Here is a 25,044-nt window from a genome sequence, read left to right on the forward strand (position 1 = left end):
GAATTTTGATAATAAAATAATATAAAATCTCATAACATTTCACATACAAGAAAAATACAAAAAAAAACATATGTTTGCGTTGGACAACCATTCAGGGAGGGAGTTTGTTTATATAACAAAAATGATACTTTTTTAATCAAATGCCTATACGAGATTCCTAGACTTTTTATCATTTGATTCATATGACGCCGAGAACTTATATATACGTATATCAGCTTGACCTACTACTGTGTTACTCTAGCTACAATTCTCGATTTCCATCTTAACCTAGATCAGTAGTTCGGGTGACCTAAATAACACGATTGTAACATATTATTCCGATGGAGTAATTTGTCTATTTCTCCGTAAAAGGCGACGTAAAAGGCTCATGAAAAAGTAGACGTATAAGTAAAAGTATTTGTGGTTTTCAAGCTGTATTTTCAGAAGGATCGAAACGTCCAGAACGTTTTCAGTGTCGATTCCTTTATACACTTGTATACACATTGTAAAATAAAACATTTATACTAAACATAATTCATGTACGTAATGGTGTATATAAATGTGGTATAGTGACCTTTCATGTTTCTCCTAAGGTTAATATTCTACTTAATAACCACGACACACAAACAGTCATTACCATGTATTATGCTAAACAACAATGACCGTATGGTAAATATTCTGACCTAAGGATACACATGTATCACTTACACTAGAAAGAATTGGAGTATTGTAATATGTCTCATTTTTATATATATATTCTGACCTAAGAATACACATGTATCACTTACACTAAAAGAATTGGAGTATTGTAGTATGTAAGTAAGGCTTACAAACATTATGCTTATCGTTAGAAAATTTTATCTGGTTATGATTTGGTCATATTACAATGTATACCTACTGGCACCAAACTAAAACTATATTTACGTAAGCAACAACTAGTACAAAAGATACATAACATGGTATATTTGATTTCATTATATGCTTAATGATAACATATTGAGTTATTCACCAAAATTCATCCATTGATACAATGTTATGTAATCAAAATCGTTATGAATCAATCATGAGTTTTATACTATGTACTAATGAGACGATTGTTTTTAATGAATGATTTTTGCCAATGTTGGTATGATCCTATGTCACACCAGCTGGCCGATACTACCCCTATAGAGTATAATTAAGTCTGTGCACCACAATAATATATTGTACATTGAACCATGTATTAATTGTTTGTAAAAATATTTTAAACGAAAAGATTTGTTTCGCGAACGAATCATAAATACAAAAACGTTGACGACAGTTTATACTGAATGCTTTATTAACAGTCTTAAGAATAGTTGGGTCATGTAGTTGCCTATTCAGAAGTATCGTACTGGCCAAAAATATCAGTTATTTTCTAGAGACTGGTAAAACATTGCAACTCCTCTATTATATAACTACATACTTACATAACATGTTGCTTTATTTCAGTATGATTAACATTAGTGATATTCTACGAGACAAATTTGTTTGATTTTTTTACACAAGTATTATTTGTTTTTATACCTCAAGTGGAAATCCTGCATTCTGATTGGTCGGGAGATATTTGGTATTTCACACTATCACACGGCAGGTAACATTAGAACAATATGAAACAACAGACACATTCGTAGCAACTCCCTAGCAACGGGTGATAGTGTATTTTTGACAGTGCAAAATATTAACCGCCCGAAAAAGATGCGCACTCGTTTCTTTTTTCGACGCCATCTTTGTTTTTTGAAGCGACGCTTCAAAATTTATCTGGAGCTATTTAGTAATAGTTTTGCCAAATTACTCTGTTTATCAATAAAAAAAATCATATTAAGGACGGAGCTTTCCGTTCACGTCTTTTCGCTTACCGTCAAAGCGCTATATGTTGGTTTTTATGAACCCGTCGGTGATTAGGTGAACGAAAGACATGCGATTTCAAGCGTCTTCGTGACGTTGCTAATGTTGTAAACAGACGACGGGACGAAACCGAAATTCATTGAGATTTACAAAAACGTTAAGATTTAAACAAACGCAGGAGACAAGACAACAAGAATTTTCACTAAATGCTTATTGTGAGTATTCTTTTTTATAATGCAGTGATAGTTAGCGCTACTGAATAGAAGCTGATATGATATTCTACTGCCGACGGTGACTGTTCTGTTTTGCTTAAATCAGTTAAAGTGTTTCAATATATTGCAAATACTTGAAAACTAGTTTCTAGACTTTTGGTATAATGAAATAAATACTACCTGCATTAGAGAGTGACAGTGCCTAGTGTCACCCCTCGGTATATCACTGTCACCCTCGGCTTCGCCTGGGGTGACAGTGATATCCTCGGGGTGACACTAGGCACTGTTACCTTCTAATACAGGTAGTATTTATATAATATCACGTGAAATCCCTGATGATTCATGTAATTAACGTATGGCGTATGACTTACAATGATATCATAATTTAATAAACCACATCAGGCAATACAAGTTCACGATCATTTCATGACATCTGATCAAAATGCCTAAAGTAAATGTATGGTACTCATTCGTTTCATCCATTTCCTTTTTGCATGTAGCACAATTGGGTTTTTGGAAGAAAAACGGACAACGAGTTAAATCGAGTGAAGTTACTTCCAAGTATTTGAGGAATCAACTTTCCGAATTTAATTTGTTTATGTCTCCATAAACATTGCAGGCCTATTTCAAATTATCACTGTAACAGATTGATGTTAATCAAAATAGACGGCATATCGTGTAAACAAACCTCCACTGAATTATGATGAAATAAATACAACTATTTTGGTAATTTTGGATCTTTGACTCCAAACCCTTACGAGGTAACACCACGCGGAATACATCACTTGGTCTAGTTATGGAAGATAATATGTCCTTACAACCACCTGTTAAATATCACACATATTACAGACACAGGTGGTGGACCCTATACCCACCGGAGAAAGGGTCGTTTGTTACAGAGACACCGTGTCGATTTGATTTGTGGGCTAGCTTGGATTCCGGGACACGTGGCTTCCTCCTTGGCTATTTCTACATCACACGAGTGTAACTGAGTCAGAAGCTCAAACATTTTCATTTGGATGAGACTTTCCTCGACATGTTTCCGTAGATGTTCCTTCTGGAAACAGGCGTGTCTTCTGATCGCCTTTACCACATTCACACACTCTACGAGACACCGCAGTGGGTGGCAGTTGTCGCTCAACTGCAAGGAAAATCATACATCTTTATTGTATCTTTACAACCTACTTACAAACACCTTTGTGTTAAAGAATGCTTTAAATATAAGACTATGAGACTTCGAGAAATGATGGATCAGAGTTTCGATACTAAATTTTATGTATATGTCCTTAGAATACGTAACTACGGCTGAGGAAATATGCTTACAAATTGTTTGATGACGGCCATATCCTGACTAGTTGCGAAACTAGCACTGCACCCTTCGATAACAGCATTGGGATCTGAGAGCTGACATGTTGGTATACCTCCTGAGCTTGAACAACTCTTGGTGATGCTGTTCTCAGCGGGATAGTATTGTAGGAAAGTGAAACACGTCTCGTCACCGGCTCGATAACCAAAGTTTGTCGTCTTGTTCCTGGACTCCGTGTTATATAGACAGTAGGTGTGGACCGAATCCCCCGGTCGTATCATCAGGTTAGAAAATCTAAATCAAGAGGAAACATTTTCAAGTACTGTTGGAATATTGTTCAATTGTATACAACAAAGCAAGAAAAAATAAAAAAAAAAGATAATTAAGAAGGGAAAATTAATATGACAATTTATACACTAAAATAAGGAAATGAGTGCGAAATGCAGTCTATTTGAATCTAAAAGACTAATTTAGAATCTGTAAAAGATACGGATGTCCTTCACACCTTCACATGATTCCTTCAAAATATTTTAATATTACTATTAGTTCAATATATTGAACTAGTTCCTCACACCCAGGAAAAAATACGTTCGATGTAAAAATGAAAACTATCACCAATTTTTACCTAAATTCAAGATATACTCAACAATATACATGGCAATTATTTCAACTCACTTATGAAAGACAGGATTTTGTGGAGAGAAAAAACGATTGTTCCATAACGTGACTTCAGGGTCCAACCCACGTCTCTTAAGTGTTACCTGGATCTCTCTACCTGGAATATCAACAGGTTGTTGACAAGTTTAAAAAAAATAAGAAAAAATTACACAAAGGGCTTATGTTGGAAATGAGAAATACAATTCCTACAACAAGTCATTAATGTTAAAGAGATAATTCCATTTGATCTTATTAAAGTTCCTGTTCAATGCGAAATGCTTTATCCGTCAATACGATCACGTGAATTTGATCCATATCTGACGGAACTTTTTCTAACTTAACAAAAAACTTTAACCTTTCGGTGAATGAAATGTCATTCGGTCCCGTCACATTCAATTGAAATCATTTTTACGATATCGAAAATCTCGTAACGCGGTGTCGTCTTTTTCTTGGCTCATGGGAAAGGTATGTATTGTAAAGTAATCCTTTAATGGATATTTATTATTTTTTGAGGAATTTTATTTTGTTTCAGTGATATATCACACTGAAAGGAATTACAGATGCTGTTTGTGAATACGCTTATTTATTTCACATGGCAGTAAAAAGTAGTAATTTTTATTCGGTTTAGAGAATGAATCTTTACTCGCGCATCAGAGAAGCATCTCGCTTCGAGCGAAACCAAGTAAATAACTGTCAATTTGCTTTCGTTTTGAATGTCATAATGGTTGCAGGGTAAACAGATTACACGGTTAGTATCTCTTACAATACAAGTTTTATCTTGGTGCTCGACACGGAGAGCCAAGATGACTTGGCAAAGCCTCGTCATCTCGGCTTTCCCAAGTCTCGCACCAAAATAAACTTTGTATTGTAAGATACTAACCATGTATTATCTATATAACTACCGGAGCAAATATATGCTGCAATAAATGATTTACCTGCTTGGTTCATATGGTCGAAGCTTTGGTAAACATGAATAGGACCGGTAAGATGTCGTCCCGTACACACAGACGCACATTCTCCATGTACGGCAAACGAGTTCGCTTTTGGTGGGATGGAGAAAGAGACATCCCCTATCCTTAGAGTAGATAGGTTATACTGCCGTAGGTTCGGTGTCAGGAACAAAGCTATTCCGGAAGTGTCTACCAAACCTGATCTTCGGCTAGGATTGACCCAGTGAATCTGGAAAGACACAAATATATCGAATTATCTACAATTGTGTAATAGGCTACACACACAAACACCGAATATCAATGCTGACGATGCTAAACACTGCTAAATAAGAAATGAAATAGCAAATAAAGTGTAAAGATGATAACAAAAGTATAAAAATGACTACACAACGGCGAAACATTAAAGAAAGAACTCGGAAGGTAAAAACAATGTTTTCTAAGAGACCAGCTTTTGTTTCAAAACAAGCAACCCATTGATAATTTAACCGAATTATGTAACATGACATGAACTAACATCAAATAAAGCATATCGTAAGCTAGTAGTTAGCATTCTTATAAGAAAACATCACAGTACTTAGTATTCAAAACACTCACATTTACGTCACAAGTCACGAGTATGGGAATTGGTTTGCCCGTATGGTGTGATTGGTTTGCCCGTATGGTGTGACCGGTTGGGGTGTATTGTTTAATACCTTTAACTGCATGCTTCAATACAATTACACTAAAAGGAGCAAGAGTGCCGCTATTACAAAAATACATACCGCAGCCTCCCAAAATGTACAGAAATTCACACACGCAATACAGCGGAAGCTTAAATTACCTCAGCTGTTTATAGCACGTTAAGCCCAACCAACCAACCACTTTCATAAATGTTCTAGGGGTCGCCCTGCTCGTGAAAATGACACATGAAACTGCAACCTACCTGTAAGGCCAGATATCTAGCGCTGGTCGCTCCTACACTGAAGCCGACATGATTAGGGTGACAAAACCCAGCCACTCCATGCTGCCACCCGGTAATTATTTCTTCACACTGGGGTTCAGGTAACATATCACAGGTATATGGCTGACCAACAGGATTCTGCAGTTGAGCGACATTCCCTTTGAAACAACAATATCATATTCATTCAAGAAATTTGTTGAATTTGCATTTTCGCGCCATAGATATTAAAAAGTTAGCTTTTGCTCACACACATCTCTTCTGCACTTGACAGTATTAATATATCAATTTATCAAGACAACATAATATGTATTTTAGTAAATAGGAAAAAAACGCCTCCTGCGAGTACTTTTAAAGGATCTGTGCAGTTAAAAATGATAATTTCAGTTTATGCTGGAAATGGCTTTATTCTCCGTGCCGCGCGCGATCGGAATAACCTGTAAGCCGCCGATATCGAGGTCAAATTTTCTGACCCCCCGATTATGCATATTTTCTAGCTCTAAACCGTGTGACGTCATAATAGTCCGTGGCTTATAGCTGTACTATAACTGATGTGCTATCACTTACATCGACGGTCACAGGAAAAGCCGATCAACGGTTTTTTATGATTATTTTTGAGTGAAGTTAATCGTATAATGACTTTGACTCGAATGTAAATAACTAAAAGAATGAAATTCGATTAGATAATATTTTCCTGTAGTCTGTATCTTTGATACATTGTGAATTGCAAAGTTTGTGACTGTAAAATGAAATTTCACGTAACAATTTAAGAATTCCTTGATTAAAGCATCAGGGATATGATGTTTGGGGTACGTACACACCGATGATTGATCATTACAAACATTGTGTGTGTGTTATGTTGATAACCGAATAAATTTAGACACATTTATTACAATACCGTAAAACGTTTCAACATGTGGTAGAAAGAATTTATTTTTGATATTATAAAAGATCAAAATATTGAGATGTATGTATTATCAAGATAATATTTCATTAATTATAGGCGGAAGAATCATTTGTAATATGTATACAATATTACATGCAATACCTGTCTCGCTACACACCACACTCGTTCTTCGGCAGTGTACTGTACTCACACACGTGTGTCGCGTCTGTGTATATTTACGTCTGTGTAGTGTAACTTCCGGTTTGGTGCGACTCCTCATTTTATTATCTTTTCGTTGTACATGCCCCCTTTTAAATTTAGATTACAGTTTAGGAATTCGCTTTACATGTACACACTTTCTAGATATTTCCTTTTTAACGAAATTAGTGTTTATTAACAATGTTTTACCAAGTCTCGCAAGGTCTCGTTAACGTGGTTTACTGTCGTTCGAGTCTCTCGGACTTTTCCATGCGTCGTAGATATGTAAACAAATGGAGAGCGTGTTGTGATTCCCCCTGGGACACAACAACTCTACGATAGGGTAGGTAGCATCCAATCGTTTTAAAACTTGCTCCAACCTCTGATATGTATATAGAAAATTCAAAGCAAAGCGTCACTTTCAAATTTTCGGCCGTGCAGAACAGATCGCGCTTGTTCGCAGTGAAATTCAACAAAAATTCTTGCTGGTTTTGGTACATTCGGCCTCAATATTCTTGCTATATTTTGGAACATTTTATCACAGATGATCTACATATTCAATATTCTTGCTATTCAATATTCTTGCTGTATTTGGATCATTTTATCAAAGACGATCAAAATTTGAAAACTTCAAAATGCCAGAAAAGGAAATACGTTCATTCTTTAAAATTCCAAATGACGTTTCTTTGGACACATACATGATTCAGAGGTTGGAGAGCATCATGAAAACGGCAACATCCGTAGAGCAGGCATTGTTTGCCATTCAGCTAGACTGTGCGGCCTTTTGTGACGGCTGTTACTTTTGTGGTCAATTTTAATTTTGGAACATTATCAGTCAATTTTATAAGAAAGAACATAAATTCAACTTTAATTCGGCCTGATTTTGGAACAAATACTAATCATGGATTCCTCTGATTTGAACGCGGAAATGAAAAAAGTGGAGATCTGGGCAACACAGAAAAAACAATAACTGAGGATTCACTAAATTTACTCTTCCATTTGGGTTTTTGTTCAATGGAGGCCCTCTCATGCCTCACTTCTGAGGACCTGGCCAAGTCCAAGATCCCTGTAGGCCAGGTCAAACTCATTGTCATATTGTGGATCCAACACACAAGCTGACCTTCTTAGGTATCGAGATAGATTCCCTCGGAATGCATCTCAGACTTCCTGACGAGAAGTTACACGCACTAAAATATGAGCTAGACAATTTCAGCTCTCGCTGTCGTGCTAGCAAAAAGCAACTACAATCTTTAATAGGGAAACTAAACTGGGCGTCGTCGGTAGTATATGGCGGGAGAGTCTTCCTTCGCAGACTGATCAATGCTATGTCTTCCCTGAAAAAAGATTCCCATAAACTCCGGTTTAATGCGGAAGTCCTGCGGGACTTAGCCTGGTGGCATACCTTCCTTCAAACCTTTAATGGAAAATCCCTCCTCTTAGAGAAACGAGCTGTTACAAGTATATACACAGATGCTTGTGATGAAGGGGCGGGTGGTCATTGGGGTAATGACTGGTTTTATACAAACTGGTCCGCTGACATTCCTACTTCATTACATATGCACATAAATGAAAAGGAAGTTCTAGCTGTATGCCTCGCAGCACACTATTGGGCTCCGGCCTGGGCAAATAAGCGTATTATTGTCTTCTCTGACAATATGGTCACAGTATCTAGTATAAACAAATGTACGTCTCGCAATTCTACAGTTATGCATTTTCTAAGATACCTCTTCTGGTTGTCAGCCAGATTTAACTTTCATTTATCTTCCACACATATCAAAGGTAAGCATAATTGCTTAGCAGATTGCGTGTCCCGTTTGCATGAAGGCGAGGCATACACTTCATTTGTCTCAACGCTCCAAATGCCAACCCCTTTATTCTCTCTGTTGTACCATATGTCTATTAGGTCTCTTTCCCTTCTTTTATCTAGGCACGGCCCGAAATATGCGGTTGCTGGATGATCAAGTGTCCCTGTTACGTGCGAATGCTTTGGCGCCATCAACCAGACGAACATACCATACCTACCTAGATACCTATCTAAAATTTTGTTGTGGTCATAGTATAAAACCTATCCCAATATCTTATATCATTTTAGGGCGGTACATTGCCTTCCTATCTATGAGGTTACAGTTTTCCTCAATAAGAAATTACCTGTCGGTTGTAATGTTTTTACATCTTGAGGTCGGGTTAACTAATCCTGTTGACAATTTCCATATAAGTAGAGTACTAAAGGGAGCACGTAGATTGTTGGGGGACTCATCCTGCCAGAAACTTCCGATTACTCCCATTATTTTAATGCAAATCTTACCCCAGCTTGACATTAAGTCCCCTCGTGATATTTCCTTTTGGGCTGCTTGCTTGGTTGCCTTCTTCTCCTTCTTCAGGAAGTCTAACCTTTCCCCCCTCCTTGAAGGATTTTAATCCTAACATACATCTAAGTCATCATAATGTGTCCTTTAGTCATAAGGGAGTGATCCTACATGTGCATTGGTCAAAAACTATTCAGTTTAGAGAGAGGTCACTCTCTGTACCTTTACCATTAATTCTTTCCTCTCCCCTCTGAACCACCCAAGCCCTCCTTTTGCTGTTCAGGCTGTGTCCCTCAAAAAACTTAAAGATACCGGTCTTTATGTTCCCTACTCCAGGGGGATGTAGGTTGCTTAGCTATGATATTTTCCTCTCTCGTCTCCGAGAGTGCCTTGGACATCTCAGGATAGATCATTCAAAATACTCTGGGCATAGCTTTAGGCGGGGTAGAGCATCCTTTGCACTTGAGTGTGGCTTACCACATGCATTCATTCAAGCGCAAGGGGATTGGCGTAGTGATGCATATAAGAAATACATAGACACCTCTCTTGCATATCGTCAACACCTCAGTACTTCACTTGGCGAAGCTATAAAGAAAAAAATCTGAATTTTTAAATATGTCTGTGGTCAGCCATGAAGACCCATCTCTGTAGTGTGCATGTAATAACAGTGACTCAAATATACTTGTACAAACATTCTGAACAGTGCGTGGTCTGTTCGATCACAGACAGTACATGGACATCGATGGACCTCTTAAACCGAGTTCAGGAGAACATAATGTTAATCAGGGATTATTTATGGTGTCGACTTTCCGTGCTGCTGGTTATATCATTGAACTTCATATTGTTTCATGGATTGACTTTGGATTTATTTTGTGTTATACCATGTGGAACTGTGTATGATATACCGTGATGGACATGTGCACGTATATACCATGGACCTGTAATTTGATGTGTCTTATCTTTGCAGTAACAGGCAGTACAGACTGAATTCATTAATGGTCACTGTGCCTACTCTCCTTTGAACCTTTTTAAAAACTACTTTATACAAATATGTAATTTTACTTTATATACTTACCAACTCAGGTTTGGGTGTTTGGACAAATTACTACCTGGTTTATTACATGTGGTTCTTCCACTTACTGTAATCATAATTATAAAAAATATGTTATGCAATAATATTTTGCAATATTGTGTCATGATTATATCATCTATCTATAATTATGTAACATTACATAATACGATGATACAGTAATAAACCTTGGCTACATTATCACCCAAACCTGAACGACTTTAGTTTTATTTATTGCTTTGTAAGGCAGAAAGTTCGTTTTTATCAACTTTCTGCTTTGCAACTTGACGACTGTACTATTAATGTATGTATTATCTAGATAATATTTTATTAATTGTAGGCGGAAGAATCATTTGTAATATGTATACAATATTACATGCAATACCTGTCTTGCTACACACCACACTTGTTCTTCGGCAGTGTACTGTACTTACACACGTGTGTCGCGTCTGTGTATATTTACGTCTGTGTAGTGTAACTTCCGGTTTGGTGCGACTCCTCATTTTATTATCTTTCGTTGTACATGCCCCCTTTTAAATTTAGATTACAGTTTAGGAATTCGCTTTACATGTACACACTTTCTAGATATTTTCTTTTAACGAAATTAGTGTTTATTAACAATGTTTTACCAAGTCTCGCAAGGTCTCGTTAACGTGGTTTACTGTCGTTCGAGTCTCTCGGACTTTTCCATGCGTCGTAGATATGTAAACAAATGGAGAGCGTGTTGTGATTTCCCCTGGGACACAACAACTCTACGATAGGGTAGGTAGCATCCAATCGTTTTAAAACTTGCTCCAACCTCTGATATGTATATAGAAAATTCAAAGCAAAGCGTCACTTTCAAATTTTCGGCCGTGCAGAACAGATCGCGCTTGTTCGCAGTGAAATTCAACAAAAATTCTCCCTTCCCTTCCCGCCCGGTATTTACGTTAATTTTGTAGGTTGTGTTGAACTTTGTACTTTTATATGTGTAGAATAGCTTAGAATAGATTACTTAGTTTAGTCCTTAATTAGTGGAGGTTAGTCGGTCCCTAGACGGACAAATTACTACCTGGTTTATTACATGTGGTTCTTCCACTTACTGTAATCATAATTATAAAAAACATGTTATGCAATAATTAATATTTTGCAATATTGTGTCATGATTATATCATCTATCTATAATTATGTAACATTACATAATACGATGATACAGTAATAAACCTTGGCTACATTATCACCCAAACCTGAACGACTTTAGTTTTATTTATTGCTTTGTAAGGCAGAAAGTTCGTTTTATCAACTTTCTGCTTTGCAACTTGACGACTGTACTATTAATGTATGTATTATCTAGATAATATTTTATTAATTGTAGGCGGAAGAATCATTTGTAATATGTATACAATATTACATGCAATACCTGTCTCGCTACACACCACACTTGTTCTTCGGCAGTGTACTGTACTTACACACGTGTGTCGCGTCTGTGTACTTATTTACGTCTGTGTAGTGTAACTTCCGGTTTGGTGCGACTCCTCATTTTATTATCTTTCGTTGTACATGCCCCCTTTTAAATTTAGATTACAGTTTAGGAATTCGCTTTACATGTACACACTTTCTAGATATTTCCTTTTTAACGAAATTAGTGTTTATTAACAATGTTTTACCAAGTCTCGCAAGGTCTCGTTAACGTGGTTTACTGTCGTTCGAGTCTCTCGGACTTTTCCATGCGTCGTAGATATGTAAACACATTGAGAGCGTGTTGTGTTTCCCCCTGGGACACAACAACTCTACGATAGGGTAGGTAGCATCCAATCGTTTTAAAACTTGCTCCAACCTCTGATATGTATATAGAAAATTCAAAGCAAAGCGTCACTTTCAAATTTTCGGCCGTGCAGAACAGATCGCGCTTGTTCGCAGTGAAATTCAACAAAATCGGAGCGATTGGAAATATCAAGTGCCTACGAGTACCTCGGGTTATGGCTTGACGAATATATGGTCTTAAAGCTTGCAGTGAAGGAACTCGCAAAGTCAGCTGGAAGAGCCTTAGGTGTACTTTCTACTAAATTTATTGCATCCGGTGGAATGTCTTATGCTGTGTTTACAAAACTTTACAAAAATTTAGTAGAACCTGTTCTGTTTCATTGCTCTACGATATAAAGGATTACCGAGCATCGAGCAATAAATATCATTCAAAATCGTGCAGCACGTATATTCCTGGGAACAAGAAATACCTCTAATGTAGCAAAGGCTGGTGACATGGGTTGGATCTCCTGCGTAAGAAAACAACACATTGAAGTGCTCCGTTTTTACTGTCTGCTTCAATCAGTGTCACATGACAGAATATTACATAAGGTCACCAAATGGTCATCTAGGATTGGAAAGTCATGGTACAAAAGAACCCATAAGATAGCCCGAGACTATGAAATCAACGAATTGATCGATTGGGCTACGAGTGCATCAAGAAATATACTCGGCGAAATCAAGCGCAAAGTATTCATACGTGAGGAACAAAAATGGTTTCATAAGTTGTGGAATGACCGAGGTCTTGTGAACGATAACAAGTTGAGAACTTATAGGAAGTTCAAAAAATATCTACAGCCGGGACCGTTTGAACCTGTTCGTTACCACGACCACATCGTAGTGTCTTAGCTAAGCTAAGATGTGGCAGTTTACCACTGCATATAGAGACACTAACCCAGTGACTCCTTTACAAGAAAGACTGTGTAAATATTGTGATTATAACGATATAGAAACTGAATCACATTTATTATGCGACTGTACCTTTTATAAGGAAGAACGGCAAAGACTTTTTAACAGAGCTAATAGTATCAATAATGACTTTTTTAAAGTATAGTTCTGATGAAAAACTTTATTTCTTGATGTGAAACAGTGAAATGCAGTCGATTTTAGCTAGTTCTATATTCAGTTTTTAGAGAAAAGACGTTCAATTTCTTTTTAGTTACATGTACATATTGTCAAAGCTATAGCGTGTACTATATCGAATGTTTATATTTTTAACAGTGTCTCGTAATTCTTTTAGACTGGACATTTTAATGCAAATATATGTTATTGTATGTTTAAAAAATGTGTGACACTCTAATAAAATAAATATTTATTATTATATTATTATTATGCTATTCGGTGGACTATATCGGATATTTACTTTTGTCTTACTGTCAATCAGGTTTGGACATCAGTCAATTGGAATGTGATTTGAATTATGGAAACCCCGAACATCTATGCTCTAGGTTTTTTTATTGTCACCTCCATTTTTAAAATGAAAATGTAAAAGCAAATGGAAATAAAATATTCCTGATCATACCTAGGAATATATATTACATTATATATATGTCGTACACAGGTAATCTTCCGTAATTTCTAAGGTATTAGTAGAAATTCTAAGCATGTATTTTCACGCTTCGAATCTACATGTACATATATTGTCATACAAGAAGGGTTATAACATTACCACACTAAATATACTTATTTAAATATCACTGAGTATATTTTTAAAAAGGTACAAGATATTTATATTATTATATCTATTTATAATGCCTGTATACAAGTAATTTCATTTTTCATTTGAACACTATATGTGGTTACTTTTTGGATTATACGATAAATGATCATATATCATATATCGGATTCTAGATATATTCATGCTAAATTTTGGGATTTTACTCGTAAAAAGATAATGTTACATTATAATGTTTTTTATAACACAGAAATTTACACAATATGCTATCTAAATCTCAAACCAGACTGACCCGAACATCATTTTGATATCGCTATCAAATTGGACTGATTATCTAATCTAAAGTTAGATATATGCTTGTTTGAATTTTGAAACTGAAAACATCTACATCATATAGCTAGAATAACCATTTACTCGAGAAACTCAAATCGTAGATCTAACGTATACGTATATATATGTATAGTACTAGGCTTACCTTGTGTAGCCGCGGACTATTGTGACATCACAAGACCACGTGACCGCCTAGCTCATTTTTTGAACCGTAGTCGACACTACCCGTAAATCACGACCAAAATCAACCGATAGCGCTTAAAGCTAGGTGATTCGTTGGGTGGGACTTAATTTTTCATTAATCCAAAGCAATATCCTGACGTATTATCAAAAAAAAAAATGGCTGCACAAATCCTTTAATGCCTATTTACTATCATAACATTATGAATTTCTCTTTTACACGATGCATGATAAATCTTGTCAAAAGCGAAGATATCATATATAATATAAAAGGCCGTATCTTTATTTCAATATTAAATAACTCATGACAAAGTTTATTCCTGTATCATAAATTAGTCAGATGTCCAAGTAGAGAACGCATCTTCTGCAGTCTACAGTCAAACTATATGAAGGTGATTTTAGCAAGCATAAAACCACCATTCTAGTCATCGGGAATTAATTATCATCAGTTTATTGCTGTAATTATCTTACCTACTGAACACGCGTATAGGACCATGTGATGTACTACGTTCTGGTTGTCAAGGACAGCGGTATCAGCTATGACGTGATAATCCCGGTCTGCCGGAAGTGCCAGATTGACACACATGGTGGTGGATTCAGCTGTTGGTATGGGAGTTTGTGGCATCCGGAACTGTCGCTGCTGCACTCCTTATATACAGAAGGAAGAGTGTTATACAGCTGTAAACCATTATTTCAGCGTATTCATCATATCAATGGTTCTTACTAATAACCATAAATCTATATATAATCTTTATACGTGAACGTTCTGTACAAATCAAACATTTAATTCGCGTCAGATCTCTCTAAATCTCGCTGAAATATGTATATCACAAAAATAAGTGATTCACAGTGATGTCGCGATTATAATTAGGTAACCATTTTTACCCTTAAGTTTTAACTACAATGCCAGGAACAAAAAAATATCAAAATTTACAATGAGGCAACAGATAAAATGAGATGACATGAAAAAACGCTAAGCTAATAATAGATTTTAACATAAAAAGAAGAAATGAAAAGCATTTTCAAACTTCGAAACAAACCCCCTATAATATGGAGTCCTTTGCAGAAAAAATACTGATAACCTATAGGCCGGGATCTAGGGGGGTCTACGTGCACCCCCCCCCTCCCCCCACAACTTAACGAACCAATGTTTTTCTGAAGCCTTATGACCCACTGATAACGAAATCGAGAGGTAACATTGTATAAACTGGGATGAACTTCCGGTTATGACGTCATCAAGATGGCCGCCATCTCGAATTTCACTAAAGATTGAAAAATAGTCATAACATTGACATTTTTCAACCGAAGAAGACAAATGAGGCATCAAAATGACCACAATAGAACAACAAATACATATCAGGACCAATTAATCCAATATATGTAGTTATTTCTACGCAGAAAATGAAAAAATCGGATTTTAAGCTCAAAAATGGTAATTTTTTAGCAAATTTTTCATATTTGGCTTGACGCAGCAAAAATGTTTGCCAACAGCAAACTATTATTTCTAATCAGTTATTTGACCTCTTATCAATCAGTAAAAACGACACCAACAAAAAAACAATGTTAACATTGTATAAGCTCCGGTTATGACGTCATCAAGATGGCCGCCATCTCGAATTTCACTAACAATTGAAAAATAGACATAACATTAACATTTTTCAACCGAAGAAGACAAATGAGTTATCAAAATGATCATAATAGAACAACAAATACATATCGGGACCACATAATTCAATATATGTAGTGATTTCTAGGTAGGAAATGAAAAATTCGGATTTTAAGCTCAAAAATGATAATTTTTAGCAAATTTTTCATATTTGGCTTGACGCAGCAAAAATGTTTACCAACAGCAAACTATTATTATTCGTAAACAGTTATTTGACCTCTAATCACTCAGTAAAACAATAAAATATATAGAGATACAAAAAAGAATTATTGTTATACCATCATTAAGTTTACAAAACATCACCGGGTGGGTATACTGGGTATATGCTATTTTAACTCCAAACCGCTGACACTACAGTTTCCTGGTGTATTACAAGTTCCTTAAATAAGTTTGGTTATTGGCGATTTATAAGTAGGAAACATGAATGTAAAGTTGACAGAATATCTAGCCTCGGGTAGGACAAGTCACAGTTTCGTTTATTTCCTATGCATATTATTAGCAAAATGTCAGATAGTTACCACAATGTCACATATTTCTTTCACTGGTTCTCAATTATAACCATTATCAGTGGCGTGCTTTCCCACCTCACTGCACTATCCTCTGACATGACTCGGCATGTCTGGTAGCTGGTACATGCAGTCCAAATCAGAGTAATCGAGATATCAGTATCCAATTCGTCGAAATTCGATGAGATGATGTGACACTACATTACCAGTGGTGTTCTAGCCTGTCATCTTTCATGACCCATCCATGTCCAGAGTTTATATCAGGAACAACAGGTTCAGGGATGTGGGATCTCCTTCAGATTCTAACACATCGTATATGCTGTTTCAGACTTCTCAGGAAATTACACCAGATCCAGATTCTTCGAATGGTGGAATGATTCAAGCACCATTCATCAACCTTGTGGACACTCGTGCGACTATAGATGGCACAGGTGATATCCTAGAGGTCTTTAATGAGGTCATAAATGTTAAATGTTTTTCATTGGTCAGACTTTCCCATGTCCCTTGAAGGTACTGATTGTGTCGCATCTGGTGTATGCGTGGATACACCATTGAAGACTCTCCAGAAAAAGTTTTCTACAGTGCTCTCCAGACTTGGCAAAGAGAGGAACTTCACTGTAGACCGCATTTATGACCTCAAATAATTCACCTGTGTCATCTATGGTCACTGAGGGTTCACAAGAATGAGGAATTGTGCTTCATACGAATTAAGGAGATGCAACTCAACCCTTCGCAGAATGTGGCTCTGGTGTCTTTTCCATCCTACCGGAGAGGTCTGGAACATCATATACGATATGTGAATCACTAGGTTGAAAACAGGATGAGCTCCCACATCCGCGAACCAGATGTTCTTGATGTTGCCTCTGGCCATGGACGGTTGACAAGTTAGAACCAAAATGGTAAACCGGTAATGTAATGTCACATCAGCTCATCAGCTCATCGACACTCTGGCGAGAAAGCACGCACAAAGATAATGCTTATCATTAAGAACTATTGAAAGAAATATGTGATACTGCAGTAACCATCTGACATTTCCTTACGTTATACACAGAAAAATAAAGTTAACAGTGGATGCGCTATTTCTAAAAGAAACAAATTTCGGAAAGTGTCGTGGTATTAACGGAAACAAATGCTTTCTTCAGTTTTAATTTGATACCCTATTAGTTAGCGTTGTGCAGTAAAAATTCATTTCGAGACGCTACTAGTCTACAAACTTTCGAACATGAAAATGAATTTTTATTAGGAAATTGTCAAGTCCAACTTAGATATTAAGCCAACATATAATTCAAATGTGTTAAGATATGGATCGTCAATTGCCAATGTTATCTTCAGGAAGTTCTAAGACATCCGGAAACTGTAGTGTCAGCGGTTTGGAAAAAACAGCAATCATATACCCTGTATACGCACCCGGTGATGTTTTGTATACCAAATGATGGTATAACAATAATTCTCTTTTGCATTTCTATATATTTTTTGTTGTTGTTGTTTTTACTAATTGATAAGAAGTCAAATTACTGATTACGAATAATAGTTTCTTGTTGGGAAACAACTATAGCTGCGTAAAGCCAAATATGAAAAATTTGCTAAAAAATTATCATTTTTGAGCTTAAAATCCGATTTTTTTCATTTCCTGCGTAGAAATCACTACATATATTGGATTATATCATTTCCTGCGTGAATTTTTTGTTATATTATGATCATTTTGATACCTCATTTGTCTACTTCGGTTGAAAAAATGTTAATGCTATGACTATTTTTCAATTGTTAGTGAAATTCGAGATGGCGGCCATCTTGATGACGCCATAACCGGAGCTTATACATTGTTAACATTGTTTTTTTGTTGGTGTCGTTTTTACTGATTGATAAGAGGTCAAATAAATGATTAGAAATAATAGATTGCTGTTGGCAAACATTTTTGCTGCGTCAAGCCAAATATGAAAAAATTGCTAAAAATTACCATTTTTGAGCTTAAAATCCGATTTTTTCATTTCCTGCGTAGAAATAACTACATATATTGGAATTTATGGTCCTGATATGTATTTGTGATCATTTTGATGCCTTATTTGTCTTCTTCGTTTGAAAAATGTCAATGTTATGACTATTTTTCAATCTTTAGTGAAATTCGAGATGGCGGCCATCTTGATGACGTCATAACCGGAAGTTCATCCCAGTTTCTACAATGTTACCTCTCGATTTCGTTATCAGTGGGTCATAAGGCTTCAGAAAAAAAACATTGGTTCGTTAAGTTGTGGGGATGGTGCACGTAGACCCCCCTAGATCCCGGCCTATTAGTCAGAAAAAAAAATCCAAAAACAAAATCACGAGAAAAAATATCAAAAGGTTTACTGTGAAAATACGTAGATAATATCAAAATAGATAGTTAGTTCCGAAAACTGATAAAAAAATTTAAACAGTAGGTCACTGTGACCTAGTTAGGAATTAAAAACTTTAATATTTTTGCTGAAAACTAGGATTTTTCAACGATTTTATAGCTTGATATTGTTGTTCAGAACTGCATATTGATCTTGACATGACCTGCACAAGATGATCACATCTTATGGTCGCATTGGCCAGGTCACGTAAATATGGTATTATCTATCCACTAAGCATGTGCTGTTTTCCCGTGTTTAAAGTAGGTTTCTAAACTATTAAGGCTTGTTTAATGAGCTTATTGCAGGCATCGTCTTCACTGAGAGAAGAATGCTATAACTGTGCCTGCTACCCCATTGCATGATCGTAAAGGCGACTCAATTTGGAATCTTAATTTCGTGGGTACAGATATGAAAATACTCTTCATTTTATAACCATTTCGAAGCTTTCTAGCACTTGATATGTATTTTATCACGATCTACTTCAGATAACTACATCCTAGGGTATTTGCTTGGTCACGTGCATAAATTAGGTCGCATTCAATGGAAAGATATATTCTGTCAACTAAGTACCTTCTGGATTTTTCATGTTTAAAGCAAGCATTTAAACTATTTACATTTGTTTTAAGAGAAAATAATAATGAACATCAACATTGCAAGTATGATGTTAAAATTGCGCCTGCTCCCTCATTGCATGACATTGTTATAACATTATACTTGCAATGTAGATGTTGCTTGAGATTCTCTCATTAAACACACCTAATTAACTTGCCTAACAAATTGAAAACCCATAAGATACATAGTTGACAGGCAATACCTTTCATTGAGTATAACCTAATTCATCCCCATCACCCACTTAATGTGACCCTACGATGCCCATCTTAAGCAGGTCATGTCAAGATCCACATGCAGTATTAAACGTTAAATTAAATCTATAAAATCGTTGAAAAATCTTTTTAAATTGTTTAACAGTTTTCTGAACTGAAGTTCACAAACCCGATATTTATATGCAAAAACCTAAAATAATATCACCTCTATTCTATTTGTTAATTAAGACTTGAAAATGTTAATTTTCACCTTTTGACGTTTGACTCCTAAAATTACCATGAGCGAAGAAAAAATCGGATATTCTTAATAGCATACAATATGCAGCTGACCCTAATGTATCTTCGTGTAAAAGAGTTTTCCTATCACTCTGGCCCTGCAGGTAGAGCGTTAGAATTGTACCTGCTGCCCCTAATGCATAATTGTAAAAGGCGACTACATTTAGGATCATATCTTTTTTCTTCTTCCTAACTGACTTTATCTTCCCTAAATGCCTCTCTAGGCACCGCCTCACTTTTAGCCTTGAGTTGAGTGTTCGCCCCTGTGAGAAGGGTTTTGGGTTCTGTCCCATGGCCTAGACACACCGAAGGCTATAAAAATGGTAGTTTCTACTCCTGCTTATCGCTCAGCATACAGGGAGTTGGACGACTGGTTCGCCCGTTGTCAGTATAATGTTACCGGGTGGGGTGTGTTGATTGGTGTCTTCGGCGGCATGCTTCAGTGATATAGCACTATAAAACAACAGTTCCACTGTACAAGAAGACACAACAGAAACATACCGCAGCCTTCCAAAACACGCACCTCGCACTTCACACACGCTACATACTGTATACATGGGAGGCCGTCCTTACATGACCATAGCTGTTAATTGGACGTTAAAAGAATCAAGCAAACAAATTGTTTATCGCTCAGTGGCCGTAAAAGTGATACTCGTCATTTGAAGAAGTAATTATGTAAAATAAAATACCTACTTAATAAATGATAAATAATTTCTATATATAACTTGACATATTTAACACTTGAACGTGAACCAAAATCATGTGTTTAAAGGATGTGCGGTTCTTTCTGAGCAAGTTATATCGTATAATTAACCTAATTCGTTCTCAAAATATATCTGTTTTTACAACTTGTCCATTAGTCTAAGCCACTGTATAAAAATGAGAAGGAATTATTTCGTAGAGAATGACCTTCCAACATTTTAGAAATAAATCATTTCACCATAAATAATTTATGGGCCCTTAAGGTACGTATTAATTGAATACGTCACATTATCTCGCTATTTTCGATAGATGTTGGTTAGTTTTCTCTGGATAAGCCAATTACTTTGGTCCCTAATAGCCGGATATCTCAAGCCTACTTTGGATATATCACTTAATTTGGCCCCTAATAGCCGGACATATCAAGTCTACACTGGATATATCACGCAACTTGGCCCCTAGTAGCCGAACATGTCAAGTCTACTTTGGATATATCACATACCTTAGCCCTTTTTAGCAAGATATTTCAAGCAATCTCTGAAGATGTCACTTACATTAACCCCTGATAGCCGGACATCTCGAGGCAACTCTGGATATATCACATGTACTTTATAGCCCCTTATAGCCGAATATCTCAAGCTTGATCCGAAGATGTCACTTACCTTGACCCATGATAGCCGGACATCTCGAGCCAACTCTGAATATATCCTTTAAATTGGCCCCTGATATAGCCGGACATCTATAGTCTACTTTGGATATGTCATTTTCCTTGGCCCCTTATGGCCGGACAACTCAAGCAATCTCTGAAGATGTCACTTACCTTGACTCTTAATAGCCGGACATCTCAAGCCTACTCTGGATATATTATTTACCTTGGCCCCTAATAGCCGGACACCTCAAGCTTACTCTGGATATATTACTTACCTTGGCCCCTTATAGCCGGACATCTCAAGCCTACAGGATTACACTGGAACCAGTTTCCATTGTGTCTTACACAATTATCTGCTGACCAGATCTCACAAATACCTGATACAGAACAAGAACAATTATTTCAATTTACTTCAGGTAATGTTTGCCGTTCAGTCCTAAGAATGTTCAATTTGTTAGTAATCTATCAATTTTAATTTGTCAATATTCTATCAGAATTTGATACAAAAGTATCAATTTAAATATTTTTATTCAAATAAAACAACACATCATTTATTTTCATAACATAATTCATTCACAGTTGAATTTAATTGAGTCCATTCTCAGCGATGACTAATTCAACTACAAATGGTAATACTGGAGTCTGCAGGAGACCTAAGCCACATCTTTTTTTCTTAAAATCATCAAATTAATATTTTTGCTGTCGCAGCATTATCTGTGAAACAAAATAAAAAGCGATATGATAAGTTGTTTGGTTATAAAATATGTTTCATATACGTGCAATACTGCTCAGCAGGTAAAGAGCCCCATTCCATGATAATAAAAGGCGACTAAATTTGACTCTTATCTTTTCCTCTTCCTAACGTTGTTTTTGACATCAAATCACTTTTGGTCTCGATCTAATCGCTCGTCACTGTGATGAAGACTCCTGGTTTAGTTCCCTATTCGCGACACAACATAGTCTATATATAAATGGTAAATTCTGCTCCATCTTAGAGCTCAGCATACAGGGAGTGGAACGATTGGATGTTCTGTTGTGACCGAGTGTCGAGTAGCTTCAATAATATAGCAGTATAAAAAGGGCAATGGTCCCACTATTATAACAACTAAAAATAACAAACTATAAATAGTTTACCCATTATAAATACCATTCGATAAATCTATAGAAAACTATAGATATTTAAATGATTAAAATATACATAATACATGTATAACCCTGTTTACTTCGAATACCTGTATGTCCCTAGTTATGATTATATTTACCTGGATGACCTGAAGGAGGCTGTTCCGGGGCTCTCCCTTCCATCCAGACACAGTTCGGATCGCCAAGTTCCACTCCATTACTGTGACCGTCACCATCAGAATCGTCCTGACACAGAGCCTGTGTCCACCTCTTAAATGAACAATGAACATTGATAATCATCGTGTTCACAAAAGACCACCAAATACCATATACAGTTCCACGTCGAGTCAATTAACTGGTGCATATTTTCAAAATCAGATTTCCATAGAACCTCAGTTGGCGAAAAAGTATATCTTGGATATGGAAGGTCTTAAGAAGATGAACAAAAGTGTTATAGTTGGCATACAATAATACAAAGTCAATATTAGGAAGCAATTGTAATAATGTACATTATTTTGTGTCTCAATTCCTTTTGATTTGTTCACATAAAACATGTTTAAACTAAATGTATTTTCATTTTCTTTAAAACAATGTCATTCAAATTATCAATGGCGACTAATAGCATAAGATAAGCACGTATTTCAATTTTGTAATTGCTAATGTTCCTGTTTTATTTCCCTTCACCCATCCTCATTTATTGTGTTTACCAGTCATATCTCTGCATTTCAAGATAATTTTACATATGCCCTATTGTGATTGTTGGGCATCTAAGGAGATAATCATCTTCACCAAAGAGTGAAACAGTGAATATAATGTAAAGTCTGATATTTTTCGCAGGACTTTATTGATGAGCAGAATAATAGAGGGTAAATTACATACACTCTTATAGCTAGATCGTGAAAAGATAATCGGTTGGATCTTCTTTCTTTATATTGTAAATTATATATTTTATCCCCGTAAATAGCAAATTATACGTTATATTAAATCCCACTACCATTTTGTTAAAAGAATATGAATAAAAAACAGTTGGATAAATTTTAAATTCATTTCACGACAAAAATCAAGGGTCGTTTTTCTACAGTGCGAGATGTACTTGCCAAGCCATTTCGTGCAAATGCCAGTCCGAAAGGATTCCTATGACCACCTCCATCCTTATTCTGGTGTCCTACTCCGGACCAAACTGACCTGTCACATGGGTTAAGGACGTTATTCCCATTGGGTATTCTATCCTGGAACCCTCGGAAGCCATACGTTATATCCAGAATCGAAAGCAACAGGAACAAAGGAGGACCCATACCTGTTACAGGTAACAAACCAGGTGTGATAAACAACGAGTCGTCAACTGAAGGGCTATCTAGATGTACCTGTCAATGTACATACAATATCATAATTAAATAGATGAAGTAAAATTTCCATCGTATTCCATGATATCAAAAACAAATATGATCAAATTATTCAAGAGTATGACATTTTGTGTCCTGTATTTAAATCTTTATCATAATATACCGGTACAAATTATGAGTTTTGTCTTGTTTTATATGCATCCATTATATCAGACATAAAAACGTTCGTTTATGCATGCATCACGAAAAGATATGAAAAACATACATACCTATGTCCCTATAAATTATCGCAGTATGAATGAATTTCTGTACACTTTAAGTTAGCTACTGTTGGTACACCTGTGATTTTCTAGAACACAGTCACGCCAAATATTTATGTTAATATGGAATACTATTCATGGAATACTACGCAGGTACGCTGAAGAAACATCGCATTGCGGTGACATGTGTCTAACATAACTCTAAACATCCATTTACTGTTTCTTTTCCGATTTCAAACTAAACAGTGTTGATGAACTCGAATGAAATTTTTTTGAGGGATACAAAACACCTAAACAACCATTTTATCACATAATTCGAGTGATATGCAGTAATTTCCCCGTGTAATATTTCTGCATATGTCACTTTTTAATTATGTAATATAACCTGGAGCGATTTTCATTGGCTTACCGGACAATAAGTTCATTGTGACGTCAGGCACAAACATTGAAGTGACGTCAGAAGATAATGATTTGACGTCAGGATACGAAGCTGGCTTGACAAAATGGCTGTATTTGCAGTATATCTTGGCGGTGAAAATCGACAAAATGTAGCTAGTTGTAATGATGTCAAACAGTAATGTAAGTCAGTGTTCATTTCAAATAAGATTTTGTGAAACTCGTCTTGAAATTGTAATATTTACGCGCTATAACAAAAAGTTCTAAAACTTGTTTCATGAAATCTCATATTATATATTAACTAAATAGTCTTAAATTCTTATACACTTAAAAGTTCAATATTCAGGATTGAATTAAAGATAAAACTGTGTTTGCGAGAGGGACAGAAAATAATTAGGTGACATGAAATCTTTAAATTCACATTTCTTCACATTATGAAATATAATTAAGGAGAAATCCAGCGGTGCGATATTCATACTAAACGAAAGGGACTTGATCTTTTTGTATTAAATAAAACAAATCACTTCCAACCGAGTAACGATCAGAATCAATATGCTTCTTTATATTTTGAATTGTTCCTCTCCCTCTGCTTCCTTAC

At 36.0% G+C, this 25,044-nt stretch overlaps 2 protein-coding genes across 2 annotated transcripts; one reads left to right on the top strand and one right to left on the bottom strand.

The window, feature by feature from the left end:
- Positions 1-2,311: 2,311 nt before the first annotated feature.
- LOC138332942 (dopamine beta-hydroxylase-like) lies at positions 2,312-24,035 on the bottom strand. The gene is made up of 9 exons (XM_069280996.1): positions 23,545-24,035; positions 22,588-22,717; positions 21,601-21,702; positions 14,805-14,981; positions 5,893-6,068; positions 4,956-5,199; positions 4,039-4,138; positions 3,381-3,657; positions 2,312-3,198 (listed from the first exon to the last, which is right to left on the bottom strand). Exons 1-9 carry the CDS (start codon positions 23,740-23,742, stop codon positions 2,923-2,925), a joined length of 1,680 nt encoding a protein of 559 aa, XP_069137097.1. The 5' UTR covers positions 23,743-24,035; the 3' UTR covers positions 2,312-2,922.
- On the top strand, positions 7,627-9,409 carry LOC138332843 (uncharacterized). Its single transcript, XM_069280801.1, has 3 exons — positions 7,627-7,798; positions 8,036-8,803; positions 9,084-9,409. Exons 1-3 carry the CDS (start codon positions 7,627-7,629, stop codon positions 9,407-9,409), a joined length of 1,266 nt encoding a protein of 421 aa, XP_069136902.1.
- Positions 24,036-25,044: the final 1,009 nt, after the last annotated feature.

This window comes from Argopecten irradians, chromosome 10 (assembly GCF_041381155.1).
Source record: "Argopecten irradians isolate NY chromosome 10, Ai_NY, whole genome shotgun sequence".
Taxonomy (NCBI): domain Eukaryota; kingdom Metazoa; phylum Mollusca; class Bivalvia; order Pectinida; family Pectinidae; genus Argopecten; species Argopecten irradians.

What these genes read in the sequence shown, in the direction of transcription:
- LOC138332843 (XM_069280801.1), top strand. Translation starts at nt 7,627, where the DNA reads ATGCCAGAAAAGGAAATACGTTCATTCTTTAAAATTCCAAATGACGTT. An exon ending in TGACGGCTGTTACTTTTGTG is followed by an intron (nt 7,799 to 8,035) that starts GTCAATTTTAAT and finishes CTCACTTCTGAG; the next exon opens with GACCTGGCCAAGTCCAAGAT. An exon ending in CTTAGCAGATTGCGTGTCCC is followed by an intron (nt 8,804 to 9,083) that starts GTTTGCATGAAG and finishes ATATCATTTTAG; the next exon opens with GGCGGTACATTGCCTTCCTA.
- LOC138332942 (XM_069280996.1), bottom strand. Translation starts at nt 23,742, where the DNA reads ATGGGTCCTCCTTTGTTCCTGTTGCTTTCGATTCTGGATATAACGTAT. An exon ending in CATTTGCACGAAATGGCTTG is followed by an intron (nt 22,718 to 23,544) that starts GCAAGTACATCT and finishes TGTTCATTTAAG; the next exon opens with AGGTGGACACAGGCTCTGTG. An exon ending in CCTATACGCGTGTTCAGTAG is followed by an intron (nt 6,069 to 14,804) that starts GTAAGATAATTA and finishes GTTGTTTCAAAG; the next exon opens with GGAATGTCGCTCAACTGCAG.